Source organism: Furipterus horrens, unplaced genomic scaffold (genome assembly GCF_987537825.1).
Source record: "Furipterus horrens unplaced genomic scaffold, mFurHor1.1.pri manual_scaffold_5, whole genome shotgun sequence".
Lineage (NCBI taxonomy): Eukaryota > Metazoa > Chordata > Mammalia > Chiroptera > Furipteridae > Furipterus > Furipterus horrens.
In genome coordinates this window covers 107989905-108006605 of record NW_028327175.1, presented here as the reverse complement: position 1 = coordinate 108006605, position 16701 = coordinate 107989905, and the positions used below count along the sequence as shown (strand labels likewise).

The following is a 16701-nucleotide window of genomic DNA, read 5'->3' as shown; positions in this document are numbered from 1 at the left end:
AGTGACTACTTCTTGCGCCCCAGAGCTTTGTCTCTCCTGTGCACTGATGCCACCCTGGTACCCAGAATGTCTGCCCCATGAGAGGAACGTAGTATGAATTTGTAGAGTAAGCACCTGAAAAGCTGGAGAGCCTGTGTGTTTGGGGAATGGAGCAGTGCTGAGGGCTGCTGGGACCCCCAGCTGCTGGTCTGTTCTGTCCAACATCCTTGAACTCTGTCTGTGAATAATGAAAGTAACTGCCATTCACCAAGCAGCTGTCTTCCATCAGGCACTGGCCAAGGATGGTGCTTGCAGATCAAGTTGAAGCCTCTCAACTGCCCCACCAGGGCTATTACAGGAGGATGGAGTGGCCCAGAGAGGTGTGGTGGCTTATTTTAGGTCACACAGCCAAGTCAGAGCTCAATCCCAGCAGCCTAAGTCCCAATCCAGTCCTTGGGAAAAAAATAAAAAATTATTTATTTAGAATGGGGAAAGAAATCACAACACATTATCATTTTTAAAGAGCTGGTAAATACCACCAATATCTCAGAATCCAGAGACATATGTTATATTAATTAACCATCTAACACAATTCTACACTATTTCTCCTACATTTTTAATCTAATAGCTTTAAGTATAGAGGTTATACTGGGATAGCCTCTTTATAAGACAGTGATGATATTATAATGTCATTTTCTATGCAGAGAATAGAAAGATAATTCAGTTGTTTTTCTACATGGTTGATCAAGACATATTTTCCACCATTTTATTTGAAAATTTTAAAATAGTTATATTAAAGATTTTTACAGCAAACACCTGTATGCCCATCACCTAGATGCAGCCATTAGTATTTGACTGTATTTGTTTTACCCTCCCTTTATACATCCATCAATTCATCTTTTTTTCCCCCCTGATGCATTTTAAAGTAAATTGCAAATATTAGTTTATAGTTCTTCCAAAATACTAAAGTGTGTTTTTTGGAGTTTAATATTCTTGTTTACATTTTTTCTTTTGTGGTAACATTTATGTACAGTGAAGTGCACACATTTTAATTGGATGCTCACTGAGTTTTGACATTCCTGTCAAGGTATAGAACATCACATCCTTCCAGAATGTTCCCTGTGCCCCTTGCAGGTGAATCTCCACCCCACTCTCTCAGAGCCAGTCACTGCCATATTTTTTTCCCCCATCATAGACATAATCCTTTTTTCTTTTAATTTAAAATTTCAAGGCTGTTACTTATTTTTTAGAAGGGTAACAACTCAACTACATGGTAAAGATTTACAAGCTGTGAAGTTTTACAGGGAAAAATAAATCATCTTCTTGCCTGTGACCCTTTGCTTCTCACTGCCCTTCCCTCAAAGTCACCCACACTCGGCAGTTTCTTGTGTCTCTAGAAACGATCAATGCAGATCCGGGCACATAGGCACATCTGTCTCCCAGCTTCTTCAGGAAAATAGTAGCTTGTATGACATATTGTTTTATGTCTTGCTTTTGTCGTTTGACATTGTATCTTAGAGCTTATTCCCTATTAGCAGAGGAGATCCATGTTATTCTTTTAGTAGTTGTACAGGCTGGTCTAACTGTAGCAATATTTTATGGAGCCATTTCATTGTTTCCAGGCTTTTAGTGTCATAAATGGTGTTGCAATAAATGTCCTTGTATAGGTGTCTTTGTACAGGTGTTATCCATGTATCTTAATTACTTGAAAAGAAATTAGATGTCCATCTGAGTAAACTAGACAATTTGCTCACACTCCTTTCCTCTCATCCCCACCCCTCCTCCAACCATTCATTGACCCGTCTGTCCATTTGTACATCTTTATATCTATCCATCCGACAGGAGCGTTCTTTGAGCAGTGTGTCCTTGATACTGTCTTGGGCTCTGAGAATATCGCCGTCAAGACTCTCAGTCTTTTGAGAAAAAGAGACACATCAAAAACTAATTCACAGAAGTGTGATAGTCTGCATTTGTGCAAGCTTCCAGGGCTACCCAGAGGAGAGAATAAAAAACTCTTTAAAACTTTTATTTGCCCATTCTTTACTCCCAGCAGAAAGTCTTAGATCTCAACTGATTTTTAAAACTACATGTGGCTCTGATACCTCTCATTGTAAAACAAAAGAACAAATTAACAAACAGATACACACAGAACGCTGGCAGTGGTCCAGACCCAGGTGGGTGCCTCCTGGAGGCAAGGAAAGCCCAGGCCGACTTAATGCTCAGCGTTGCAGGCCTGGGCCTGTCTGTCCTGTGACCTGGCCAGCCATGCTGGAAGACAGAGCTGCGGCCTTTCACATTTTGTTCCTTACTAAAAAGTGAGGTGAGAAAGCAAGGATGTTGGTGGGATGGGAAATAGTTATCATTTTTGGCAGTGCAACATGAGAGCTAATTGCTTAAGGGAAGGCTGTTTAAAAACAGGGATGAGTGATAAAGTGACTTTGAGAAACATAAATTATGAGTTTCATTTCATGACTGGGACAAAGTTTTGATGTCCTGTAATGCCTTCCTGCAGCCTTTTTTTTAAAGCAGTGTACCTGAGAGTCCTGTAATTAGAAGAGAATACAATTCACTTCCTCTGGTTCTTCCCATCTCCAAACTAACTTTTCCTTATCATGAGAAGATAGTGAATTTGCTACAAAGCAGTTTAGAAACAGACTGGCATTTCAGTTTGGAGACAACAACTTACATTTTATTATTCATTCATTTAATTAGCCACACATGTCAATTCGGTCTCCACAGTGTACCAGGTGCTAGGCAAGGCTGCCTTGTGTCACTGTGAGCAGAGATGTGGAAGCTGCTGTCCTTGAGTTCCTAGGCAGGGGCCAGTGCACAGATAAACCAGAGTGGAGTCATTGCCAGCCAAACACATGAACGATAGAGGCGTGCAGGGGGAAGCCGTTTAGTTTTGGTGGTCAGGGGAGGCAGCTCATGGGAATTCATGGTTTAGCAGGGACTTAGGGGAAGAGAAGAAAGCCAGCCACACGAAGAGGCTGGGATAAGAGAGTAGGGAACCGTGACTCGGCGATAGTACTTGCTTCAGAGTATTTGAGGATTGAGTGAATATACTGGCACATTGTAGGTGTGCAACACATGTTGGTCCCTCACCCCACTGTGTTGGTTTTTCTAATAGGATAGTCAGAGGCTGACTGTCATGGCGTAGGCAAGGAAGAAACCAGGGTTTGCTGAAGCCAAGTGATTTCTCTAATTAACAGTGGAAGCCTTGGATTAGAACTCAAGATATCCAAGTTTCCATTTGTCCCTGAGATCTTATGGATTCGGCTCAGAGACTGGAAGGTGACTTATGTATTCAGAGTGGAAAAGAAGCTGGGGCTTCCAAGGGGGAAAATCCTCCACCTTGGACTGGGCCAGGTCTGTGCCTTAGCCTCCAGGACTGGTGCCTGCCAAAATCATCCTGTGGCGACAGAGAAAACAGGCTTTAAGAAAGGCTTAGGGTTTTAGACCCAGCTGAACACCTGTGCGCATCTCCTCCTGAGTGGTTGAGCCCTTCCAGGCTTTCTTCACCCCATTGGAGTTCTGTGTCATCTTCTGGGCTTCCTAGTATGCAGATGCAAAACTCAAAGAACGGGTACTTTGTAGTGGGTGGCAGTATTGCTCAATGGTGGAAAGTGCAGACTCTGGAGCCAGACCACCTGCATTTAGATCCCCCCTCTGTCGTTTACTAGCTGAATGACCTCAGACACGCTACTTTGGGGGCTCTCTATTGCTATATGTCAAACCACTCCAAAACTTAATGACTTAAAAAAAAATTCATTTTCTTTTTTTTATTGTTGTTCTACTACGGTTGTCCCAATGTTTCTCCCTTGCTCTCCCCTGCCCTGTCCACCCCACTCCCACAGTCAGTCCCCACCCTGTTGTTCATGTCTATGGGTCATTTATGTTCCTTGACTAGACCCTTCCCCTTCATTTCCCCCTTCTCCCCTCCCCCCTCCCTGGTTACTGTCAGTCTGTTCCTTGTTTCCATGCCTCTGGTTCTATTTTGATCATTAGTTTGTTTTGTAACACATCCATTTTCTTATCTCTCATGATTATTTGGGTTGACGGGGCTCAGCTGGGTGGTTATGCTGCATCACCTGGGGCCCGACTGAGCTGGACATCTAAGGTGGCGCACTCATTCACGTGGTAGGTGGTGCCGCTGTCCTCTGGCATCTCAGATGGGATTGTGCGTTTCTCCAGCTGGAGTCACTCAGGCTGAGGCTGGGAGATTTGGGGGGTAGGGTGGGGGGCTCATGGCATCTTTACTTCCTGCTTATTGACACTGATGGCACTTGTCCTCATCTGTGAAATGGGGGTTATGCCTTTCCCACAAGTCTGTGTGAGGGAGGATGTGAGCAGAGGTGTTATATGAAAGCACTGTAAAGCAGGAAGCCTGTTGTGATGGTGGCGTTGCTATGTTTGTACACTTCTCAGGACCGGTAGTGGGGGGCATCTTCAAGGGTGGGGAGGGTGCCCTGTCCTCCTCTGCTACACCTGCCTGGGTCCTGATCTGCCCGTGGGCGGAGGGTTAGTTTTTCCCCTATTCCTTCTCTCATTGGCAGAATCAGCAAGTTGACTGACTCTTTCTGTCTTTCCTTCCCTCCTTTCCATCCTCCCTAGCTCTTCTTCTTTCTTTCATTCTTTCCTCCCACTCTCCCTCTTCAAATAAACATTCATTCAGTGCATTTGTCATTCTCTGTGCCAGAACCTCGAGTATTTGAACCCTCTTCCCAGATTGGAGGTAACTGCTCTTGTCAGGAGAGTTTGTGGAAGCTTCTTTGCTGTTGTAGCACAGACGCTGATTCTCTGTGGCTCTTGTCTGTCCCTTCAGTCCTGTGTGTGCAGCACCTGGATTCTTTGCTCACAGAGGATCCAGGCTTCCTGGTGGCCCTGTTTCCCCAGTAAGGGACTCTGCCTTTTTCCGCACCCACGTTCTGCCACATGACTTCCCAGACCACAGGCCAGATGGTGAGCTGCCTGCTCCGCGGGTCAAGGAGAAGTGACTGAAGACAACCATGCTGCCAATCACTTACTTATGCCCCAGGTGGCAGGCAAATCAAAGGGAGGGCAGCATCCCACAGCTGTGTCCTCCGGATTCCCTGGGGCTTCAGGAGGTCATAAGGGATGTTTCTGGCCAGTATCAATAGAAAGTTGATTTTTCTGTTAGAATACTCTGCTCCACACTTCTTCTCCTGCCAGAGTATGAAGTAAGACCAGCTTCCCGGATGATTACTGTAAACCCCAGGTGATATCTAGCACCAGTCTGTATAGATCACATGAAAAGATGAAATTTTCAGAAGTTTAATAATTTGGCCATCAATTATCATCATGCAGTTGCTGTTGAGACTGGTTTTCCAGGTACATGCCACAAGGTCATAAAGTTCACATTCTGTTTCCAGCCAGCCTCCCCAAAACTCATGTACACACACAAATGTCTCCTGGCTTGCTGATCCCCTTAATACCACATAATTAGAAGAAAACTTTCAAAGTCAGAAGGATTTAACAACTCCTAGATACTTACATCCATTGTCTAAAAGGTTCCCTAAGAATCAGCATCTTGAGGAAAAACTAATCTATCAAGAAAATGCCTTCTTCTAAGAAATCAATAATTTTTGAAGAGGCTTTTTGTTCTCATCATTGTAAGGTGATGTCCATTCTTAAAGACCCCACCTTGTCTTCTGCTTTGGTCTTTCTGGTCGCCATCCCCTTCTGCTTTGTGGGATAGACACAGTCAGAAGCTTCCTCCTGGTGATGGGGGTTTCCTGTGTATGAGCTCGGTTCACTTCCAGTTTGAAATGAGGCCGCATTTCCAGGCGGTGACGGGCATATGGTGCAGCTGGTATCTTCATGGTCACTCCTCGGATCTGTTTACTGCATCCAACCTTCTTACCCTGTCAGGAGGGATGCAGGTGCTGAGGGAGAGTCTCAGAGGAGACAAGAGACTGAAAGTTGCCCCACAGCCCACCAGAGAAGGCTCCAGAGTCTGGGCCTTTTCCACCAGCTTCCAGTTCCATCAAGGAGACAGTGTCTGGAAGATGGTGTGTCTTCAGGCCCTTCCTTTGCCCCTTTTTTCCCCTGATGCATGAGACTTTGAAGGCTAAGTCTCTCCCATATGGCTTTCTGCATTCTATCAAAATGTCTTGGTAGGGGAAGGAGTTGAAAAAATGTATTATTTACTTTACATAGCAATATGTACACACTAATATATAATGTATATCTGTGGTTATACGATTAATGCATTCTCAGTATTCAAATATATAATCCACACTCATCTGCCCTTTGTCTTGGAGAGCTCCCTCTGTCAGTTTTCAGACCTGTTTCATTCTTTGTTGATATGCGTGCACCGTAAGTTATGTTAGGAATCACACTGGGTGGCTGCAGTCCATAGCAGCCTTTTTTTTTTTTTTAAGTATGCTTTATTGATTATGCTGTTACAGTTGTCCTAATTTCTTTTCCCTTTGTTCCCCTCCACCCAGTGACATCCCTCCCTCCAGTTGTCCCCTCCCCCTTAGTCCATGCCCATTGGTTGTGCATATAGTTCTTCTCAACATCTTCCTGTCTACTCCATTCCCTCCTACTATGCTTCTTTTTGTTTTTTTGAATATATAATTTTTTTAATGTGTTTTATTGATTATAATGTTACATTTGTCCCAATTTCCCTTCCCTCTTCTCCCCTCCACCCGGTGGCCCCCCTCCCTTCAGTTGTCCCCCCCTTTTAGACCATGTCCATTAGTTGTGCATATAGTTCTTCTCAACCTCTCTCTGTCTATTCCATTCCCTCCTACCATGCTCCTTAATTCCTATATCATCTCCCTCCCTCTCCCCCTTCCCCCTCCCTGCTGACCTCCCCCCAATATGCTCCCCATACCTATAGTTCTTTTTCCACTCTCGTTGCCTGTTTAGTTTGCCTTTGTTTCCATTCCCTAGCTTCTGTTGTTTCTTGTGGTGCAGTTTTCATTTTAGTGTTCATAGTTTTGATCCTCCTTTTTCTAAACCAGTCCCTTTAACATCTCATATAACAGTGGTTTGGATCTAACGAACTCTTTCAGTTTTATTTTGTCCTGGAAACACTTTCTCTGCCCTTCTATTCTGAATGACAATTTCACTGGATAGAGTATTTGTGGCTGTAGGTTTTTGCTTTTCATTACTTTGAATATTTCTTGCCAGTCCCTTCTTGCCTGCAGAGTTTCTTTTCAGAAATCAGCTGATAGTCTTATTGGGGCCCCTTTGTATGTAATTCTCTTCTTCTCTCTTGCTGCTTTTAAGATTCTCTCTCTATCCTTAATTTTTGACATTTTGATTATAATGTGTCTTGGTGTGATTCTCCCTGGGTCCAGTATTTTTGGAACTCTCTGTTCTTCCTGGACCTGTAAGTCTATTTCCTTCCCCAAGTTAGGAAAGTTCTGTTTCATTATTTTTTCACATAATTTTCCATTTCTAGTTCTTTTTCTTCACCTTCTGGCTACCCTGTGATTCGGAGGTTAGCCCGCTTATAGCTGTCCAATAAGTTTCTGAGCCTCTCCTCATTTTCCTCACTTCTTTTTCCCTGTTTCTGTACTGGTTTACTGTTTGTTCCTTCCTTATGTTCCGATTTGTTGATTTGATCCCTGGTTTTCTTGCCCTCACCACTAGTTTCATATGTGTTTTTATTCATTTCAGCAGGACTAGCCTTCATTCCTTCCCTGTTTTGTTTAAGATCTGCTGTTAGGTCTGTGAGCATTCTTATAAACAAAGCTCTGAACTGAGCCTCAGAAAGATTTCCTATCTGCTGCTTCGTTAAATTAGAAATTTGCTGTCTGGTCAGCTGCATCACCGGGATCTCTGTCATGATCTGTGCCATCCTGACAGTTTTGTGTTTACTTTTGCTTCCTGGGCAGGGCTGTCACACCTCCTGCACTATAGGGGGCGGAGCCCCGTGCACTCATCACAACCAGGTGACCCGTCTTACCATGCTGTGGCATTTTCTGGGGGGTGTGGGGGTCCAAGATGGATTCCTGCCATGCACTGTCTGCTGAGAGACTGGGAGCCTCCTCCTCTCTCCCCACCCCCAGGGGGCCTCACAGTCCAAGGCAATGGAGGTCTGCCTTCTCTGGCTTTGGAATCACAAGCTGACAGGTCTGGTCTGCAGCCGGGGGTGCTCCCCAGGTACTTCTTGCCTCCCCTTAAATACAGGTATCAGTGCTTACCGCTGTCCTGCTGCCGTCGCTGCTACTGCCGTGGACAGCACAGCTTGACCTCTCCTCCCTGGCTTCGCCCCTCCTATCTCTCTGGACAAGCACCACTTCTTTATAACTTCATACGTTGGACTTCCATTTATTTTCTGGAACTTCTGGTTACTGCTGGTTTTGCGGTAGTTGTATTCCTTCTTAGTTGCGGAGGGAGACGGAGTGTGTCAGTCTAGGCCTCCATCTTGGCTGGAATCTCCTGTGTTTGTTTGCTTCCATGTCCCAGGGAGAGCTGTCGCTCCTGTCTGGATGAGTATTTCTTCTTTATATGTTTGTTTGCTGGGCTTCCATGTAGTTTGATTTTCTGGAACTTCTGGTTATTTCTAGTTGTGAGGTAGTTGTATTCCTTCTTAGTTGTAGAGGGAGACGCAGCGTGTCTGTGTATGCCTCCATCTTGGCCGGAAGTCCATAGCAGCTTTTATTAAACAGTGACCAGGAGCTTTTCTCTATGTCATTAAAAATTGATCTAAAGCACTCTTTCGGTGGGATTATACATTTTAATATTAATTTTTGGGTAGTAGTGCATTATTTAAAACCCCAACTAATATAAAAGGGTGTTTAATATATAGCCTCACACACAGTGCTGCACACGAGCTGCCTGCGCCCTCATCCCAGCACCCACTGGCTGCCCTCTTTATTGGTGTCTTGAATTTCACCACTATAGCTTCTTAATGCAAAGACAAACAAATACAACTTGATATTCTTAATTATCCATTTTTGGACCCAGGGTAGTGTATTAGAACCACAAACTACACCCTGCTTTTGCTCTCACTTAATGATATGCCTTGAAGCCCTTTTCAAAACAGCACATGGAATGCTAACTCATTCTTCAAAAACATGTTTCATTTTTTTAAAAGCGGTTCAAAAGTTGTTCTTTTTTTTATCTTATAGAAAGATAACAAATTAAAAATAAGCATTTTTTTCTCCCAATCCCACTCTTAATCTATTATCAGTGGTAGCCATTGTTACTGTTTTCTTATATACTTTTCCAGAATTATCTTTATGTTTGCACCCTCATGAGTGTGTGTACACCCCATTTTTAACTTGGCCACCTCATTTAGACACGCAATAATTTCTTGAATCATTCCTCTATAGTTGGACCTTTAGGTTATTTGCATTTTTTTAAATTTTATTTTATTTGTCTAAGCAATGGAAGGAGAATGATCTTTGGTGTAAACGTTGGTGTCTTTGGTTGTTTCTTCTAGATAAATTCTTGGGAGTGAGATTTCTGGGTTAAAGGGTGTGGATGTTTTTAGGGATCTTGGTGCACACAGCCTCACAGCTTTCCTCGTAGATTATAGCATCTCTCCTCCCAGTCACCTACACAAAAATGACAGTCACCTTAACAGAAGGCCACGCTGTCTCCCCCCAACCGCCAGCCCAGAAGTTCCTAATCATTTCAAAATAAAGTTTTTTCAAGGGTCTAGGCAGGTTTCCTCCTTGTTGGGTTTGAAGGAATCTCTCAAAAGCAATTTCTTAGCAAAGTCTGCTGCCTGGAACCTAGTTTAATTGCTTAGCTCCACACATCTGTAAGGGCTCAGGCTGGGTCAGCCTCCCTCTGCGCTGCCGTTTATGAGGTGAGAGACACCCCTTGGGTTGGAAGGACAGATCTGTGTCTAGTGTCAAGGATAACAGAAAATACTGCTCTTACTTCTTGATAGCTGTTATTTCATTATTATAGTGCACAAGGAAGTTATTGAGTCCTTTCTACCTGCCAGGCACTGCCTTGTATACTCTATAGGTATGGACTCACTTTGCCCTCAGAATAACCTATGGCTATTACTACTCTTGTAACTTTTTTACAGATTAGGTCAGTGAGACACAGAGAAATCAAATGATTTGTTCATGACTGTGCAGTCAGGAAGAAGAGGAGCTGGGATTTTATCCTGAGCCATGTGGCCCCAGAGCGTAGGCTCCATGATCACTGGGTTCTCCTCCCTCCAAAGGGAACTCAGTGTTTCTTTAAGGGGTACCTTCCTTTGTCTTCTGAACTGCTGTAAGGGCAGAACTTCTGGCTCAAAGGCTCACGTTCTCCTCCCACTTTTCAGCTGTCTGTCTGGGAGGGTTTGTAGCAAAAAAGCCTTTGAAATTGGACAGACCTGGATTTGTATCCACTTCCTACATGTGAGACTGTGGGCAACTTTTACTGCCTCCCCAAGCCTCTGTCTCCTCTTAAGGGGTGACAGGGGTAATACCCACCCCTGGTATTGCCATCCAGACTAATGAAGATTGTGATAATATGAAAACTCTGTTAGGTGCAAAGTGTGAAAAAAAAGTTCTCTTTCCCTCACTACCCTGCAGCTTTCTCAGCTCTACTTGGTTCCTCTTAGTTTGGATCCACATTCTTAAGCTCTAACCAGTTCCGACTCGATCAGTTCACAAAAGGAAATGTATCCCCTGGGTGTGATCATGTCGTCACCATTTATTGAGCATCCACTTGTGCTGGCCCTTTTGCCGTCTGCTTTACATAATCGGTATCATCACTGCAAGCAGATTAGTTCCTTTCACTCAGTCATGTTCTCGTGAGGCCCTTCTGAGTCTGAAGAGGAACCATGTTCTGTTGCCTTGAATTACTTACACATTGTGAGGGGGAAAGAATGGAGCCACGGGCGGCAGACATTGGCTGTTTGTGCTCATGCGCTGGGTGCAGCTATGTGTGGGATGTTCATCTTAGTGACAATGGACATTTTCTTTGCTGGACATTTGATATCTTTCATCTCAGATTTTAACTAGGTCTTTATAGCTCCAAAATTACATGCTTTTTACATGTCTGTAATTATCTCAATAGGATTAACAGCACTTTTTCTGTAAAGGTAACTGAGATCTCTCATGGCGGCATATTTTTATTCCTGGACACCATCTCTAACCTTCCTTCATTAGAATCTCTCATTGTTTTCCAGCAACTGCTTTTTCACCTCAGTCTGAGCAGGAAGCGTTCAGGCTTCATTGAGAGGCAGGATTCTTTTATGATTATGCAAACTGTGGTAACCATGATGTGTTTTCTCTTTCCCTTTTCCCTCTCCTGATGGCAGGTGCCTGGAGATTTGAGTCAAACATCTGAAGACCAGAGTTTGTCGGATTTTGAAATGTAAGTCCACAGAGTCTGCTTACGAGGGGCCCTTTAGAAATGGGACTCTGTGGTTTGGCTTGAGTCCCAGAAGGCCCACCCAGGGGACAGAAATCACAGTTTAAGACTGCACAGCCTGGTTTGGTTTTTGTAGAGGAGGGAAGTTGTCCTGCAGGCCAAGTCTGGCCTTCAGAGGTGTTTTATGTTTCTGCTTTAGTATTGAAAAACAAATGTTTTTGACTGACATTTAAGAGTTGGAAGATATCACATAAAAATGTAAATTTCTGTTTTCTTTAAAAGAAGACTCAAATCCCTACAAAGCCACAGTCAGAGCTGAGCAGCAGCTGACTCCACTTCTCCCTATTGCTGACTCTGCCCCCCCCCCCCCACTCATTTAGTTGTCTGTGTGTCTCCTGTAGGGATCTGAGTTTACAACCCCTGGGTTATTGGAAACAACAATAGTTTAGTATATTGGTCTGATTTTTTTATAGGATTTAATTCTACCTGGTGCCTCTGCTGATTACCCCTAAGGAATTTAGTTGGTCTTCACACTAACTATTTTGGATTAGGTTGCCTTGGTTTTCCGACAGATAATCCCATTGGGCTGGTAAAGAAAGTGGAGGTGGTCCTGGATTAAGGCCGGCAGAACCCCCCCTCCTCTCTCATTCACTTGCACGGAGTGGAAGAAGGTTCAGCCTTTCGAGAAAAGGCATTATCTGGGAAAAGGCCATTTCTGGAGAGAGAGGGCAGGGCATGGGACAGAGTGTTTTGTCATGGCCAGGCTGGCCTATGTTGAAATCTTAGCTATAGGACTCACATTGCTGTGTGCTTGGGCAAGCCAGTTAACCTCACTGGGCCTGAGTTTCCTCACTCATAAGACGAAGGTCATAATGCCAGCCTTGCAGGGTTGTGGTGGTGATAAGAGTGAGATTATGAAAACCATGGAGGGCATCAAGAGGCCTCTCAGTGCTGGGGTGGCTGCAACGGAGGTGGAGGTGGCGATTAGGTTGGTAGGATGAGGAGGTCAATGTGGTTAAAGGTGAAGGAGGAAAACCAGAGGTGACTTTGCCTCCCATGGGTCCGTGGGTGGGGTGAATTCAGTGTGAAAAGGATAATGGAATGGTAGCCTGCTGGACGGCCAGGGTAGGGACAAGCTGAGAACACGGGTGAAAGCTGTACCGGAGAATCCTAGAGACATGTCAGTTGTGAGCAGAAGGGACTCATTATTAAAGTGAGAATTTATCGAGCACCTGTTGCAGGGCAGTGTTGTGTCAGGCCCTTGACTGGAGGGGCTGAATAAGCCACAGCTCCCGCCCTCAAGCAGCCTCTGCCCCTCCAGTCACATCATCCCTTCCCTGGAGGTTTGCGACCGTCTCCCACTGGTTTGCTATCTCCACTGAAGCCAGAGGGGTGCGCTATTTCCCTCTCTCAAGATGGAGACCCAACTGTTCATTGTAGCTTGCCACGAAGGCCCTCGCTGACCTCTGGCTTCCTCCCCAGCCCTCTCCTGTCCCCTCTCTGCACATCAGTCACCCTGGATGGCTTGACATCTCTAACTCACTTGGTCTCTCCTACTCAGGATCATTATTTTATTTTTGTAGCCCACCCTGGCATAACGTTTTCTCTACACTAGGCATTGTTCTAACTCAGTTCCTGCAATACCCTGTGACATGGATATTGTCTACAGATGACAAATTTGAGCTAGGATGCAGACCCAGGCAGTCTTGATCTGGACTCTGTGCCCTTCACAGATGTTAACTCCCTTGCTGGAAGCACCTTTCCCAACCTCAGCCTCTCCTCCCCAGTTTGGCTAACTCTCAGCATTCCCCAAAGCCCTGCCCAGACATGGCTTCCTGAAGGAAGCAGGACCCCATGGTGTTTGCTTTCCTTACAGCCGGTGTTCTTTGGTGGTACCTACAACAATGATAGTTAAATAATTTCTGTGTAACAATTATGAACATATATGCACCTAATAATAGAGCCTCAAAATATATCATGTACAAAATTGGCAGAAATGAAGGAAAAAATAGATTTACAGTAATACTTGAAGACTTCAATACCTCATTTTCAATAATGGAAGGAACCAGAAAGACTAATTAGGCAATAGAAGTCTGGAATTGTACTATGAAGCGGTTAGATCTGACAAACACATATAGAATTTCCCACCAAACATCGTTCTTCTCAAGTGCACATGGAATATTCTCTAGCATAGGTCATAGGTTAGGCCACACAAAAAATCTCAGTAAATCTAAAAAGATGAAAATCATACAAAGTATCTTCTGTGACCACAGCAGAATAATTTTAATGGGGATTTGTCTCTCCCTCATTAAAGTGCACACTCCATGAGGGCTGGGACTATATCTTCTTTCTTCACTGGTTTATCTCTAGTACCTAGAATAGTATCTGGCACATAGTGGGTTCTCAATAAATTCTTGTTTAATGCATGAGTGAACAAACAAAAGAATGTGTAAAGAGCTAATATTTAGGATGGAGACAGCCATGTAACAGTTGGTTCTAATACAGTGTGGTAAATGTTTGGAAGGGGAGAAACACTTAACCCATTGAGGTGACCTTGCAGTAGCCTGGGGAGGCTGTCCAGGCCTTAGCAATCCAGAAAGGTTAGTGAAAACCAGAGTGTTAGTTCCACCTCTGCACCCCCCTGCCCCCTCACAGTGGCAGAAATGAAAGGAGAACACTTTAGGCACTTGTATAATTTGGGGGACCTTTACAAGAAGACAATCATTAGAAAAACAAACCAATTTGGTGGCTCAGAATTGCAATTTATATTTGCAGCCCAGGAGAAGTGATCAATAGGACTTATTTTGCCCAATAAAGGAGGTTAGCACCTTGGCTCAGAGCTCAGAAGAAATGCTGCTTCAGGAGAGGACTGTTTCTTTGTGAAAATAAAATGCTTTTTATTCTAAAGATTGTGAGACATATTGAGCCATGGAATCTTCCATGATCACCATCTCAGGTTTCCAGCATGGCAGGCTGGTGAATTTTTATGAGTTGCTCTTTAGAGAGAACCAGAACTTGGGGAAAAGTATTAAGTGGTAAGCCCTGGAACAGCTGGTAAGTAGAGGTGAGGGCTGAAACCCCCTCGCCCTTCCAGAATTCCAATTATTTTGATAGCTGTTGTGATTGATCTTGAAGTTTCAGCTCCTTGAGTTAACTGATCAGCCCCTCCTGAACTGGATCCAGCCTGGTGGAAGTGTGGTGGTGGTGGTAGGTGTATATACCCAGTGACTCATAAGTTTAAAGTCGTCACAGAAGGCAAAACTGTCACATAACCAAAATAACCCTTGAAAATTCCTTAAACAACCTATGAGATTAACTGAGATAATACATATAAAAAAGCACAGAGCCATAAGTTGTTAGGTACTTGGTAAAGGATTTTGTATTTGAATTTAAATCTTCTTTTATTTGAGCCATACACAAAGTTTTTGCTTGTGAACAAGTTGAAAGAGGGGTACTTGTGCCTGGCTTCCTGATCTCCTACCTTGTCATTTTTGGTCCCCCCACCCCAACAGCTATTGTTCTCACAGCTATGCCTGTTGGTCTCCTGAACTCTTTCATGGAGCCTCATCTTAAAAAGGGGACATGGTCTAAAGTGAGCACTGTGAGGAGGCAGTGTGGCTCGTCTGGGTTCTCCAGAGACCCCGTGGGCATTCCCATACATGACCCTCCACAGTCTCATCAGGGCTCTGGTTATTATCCCCTTTGTCAGATGAGGAAACTGAAGTTCATATAAATTATAAGCCATGGTCACTCAGAACTGAAGGGCATCTCTTTCTCATTCCAGAATACAAACTACATATAGAAATTTAAACACACACACACATACACACACACACACACACAAAACTAAGTCCTTTAAAAATAATTTTGCGGGACCAAGTAATGAGACTTAAACTGGTCTTTTACTGTTAAGTGTTAGAGATGTCATAAATTGTTTCTGCATAATGCCTCTTAGAAGAAAAGATAAGCTCCCCTTTTTTTCAGTATATTGAAATGACCAATTTTGATTTTCCCTTTGGTCAGATCCAACCGGGCACTGATCAATGTCTGGATCCCATCTGTGTTTCTCCGGGGCAAAGCCACGAATGCGTTCCATGTGTATCAGGTAAGCACCTGGTTTTCAGGCAGGCATCACTGCCGGGCTAGAATGGACACTTCTTTGTGGTGCCTTTTTCCTTTTGGCAGTGGAGTGCTGGTGTGTACTTAGAAGGCCATAGCCTGCAAACATCAGCATTCTAGCTGGCCTGCCTCCATCAGACTGGAGGGAGCAAGGTGGAACTTAGCACGCTCGTTAGGTCTCTTAGTGAGGCCCTGACCCCTCAGCTTAGACTGCTTGAGCAGAAATGGGTTTTGTTGGTTTCTGTTGCAACGGAAAAGTCCAGGCACAGATCTGGCCTCAGGAATGACTGCTCCTGTGTTCAGGAGTCTGCTGACATCTCCTTTAAGGCTGGCTTCCGTGGCTTGATGAGATGACTCCCAGCAGCGCCAGACTCTGAGCCTGTCAGGGTGGTTTCAGCCAGGTCCCCAGCAATTTTAATGGGTCTGTCTTGGGTCTCTAGCCCATCTCTAAACCTTGGGATTAGATGATAGACCTCTGTGATTGGCCGGGTTTGGAGCATGCGACCACAGCTGGCACTGGGGTCAGAGTAGACCTTATTTGACCTGAGAGAGGGGAGGTATGGCTCCCCAATGTAAACCAAGCTACTCCTTTCGAAGAAGGAGCAATAGGCAGTTGACAAGCAAAAACTGCAGGCATCCCCTCTGCCTCCAACTGGTTCGGGATTAAGTGTCTGGGACCATGGGACCTTTGTCTGTTATGGAAGTGATTTTGCCTCAACAACTGGGACCCCGGTTTTCCATCTTTTCTCTGATTTTATGATGCCTCTTCCAGCCGTGCCTACGTATCCTTTTTTGTCTGCTTTTTCTTTCTTGCCTTGGATCCTGATTTCCAGTCATTGGTGTTCACTTGTCCTGGGACTGTTTTGTTTTCAACTCAGACTCATAGCTGATTCCGGTTCTACTGTCTTTTTGTATCACAACAATTTTCATTAAGTTTTGTTTTCATTTCCCATGAGCTCCTTGAGGTTTTTTTTTTTTTTAATTCTTACCCAAGGATATATTATTGATGAGAAAGAGAGAGAGAGAAAGAGAGAAAGGGAAAAAAACATCAATATGAGAGACAAACATTGATCGGTATGCGCCCTGACTGGGGATCAAACCCCACAGCCTAGGTATGTGCCTTGACTGGAACTTGAACCCACAATATTTTGGTGCATAGGAGGATGTTCCAGTCAATTGGGCCACCTGGCCAGGGCAAAGAAAAAAAAAAAAAAGAAAATCACCACACTTTAGTTTTGTTGCCATTTCTCTTAGTGGGGAATTGGCCCATTGAAGAAGTCTTCTCAGATACTGAGATAT

At 44.2% G+C, this 16701-nt stretch overlaps 1 protein-coding gene across 2 annotated transcripts in view; it reads left to right on the top strand.

The window, feature by feature from the left end:
- Positions 1–16701, top strand: part of SNX29 (sorting nexin 29) — a 581450-nt gene that overhangs the window by 389868 nt on the left and 174881 nt on the right. For both annotated transcript variants that reach the window (XM_090279147.1, XM_090279146.1), the window contains 2 exons: positions 11231–11286; positions 15307–15388. In XM_090279147.1, coding sequence (XP_090135273.1) covers positions 11231–11286; positions 15307–15388 — 138 coding nt within the window. The remainder of the gene's footprint in view (positions 1–11230; positions 11287–15306; positions 15389–16701) is intronic.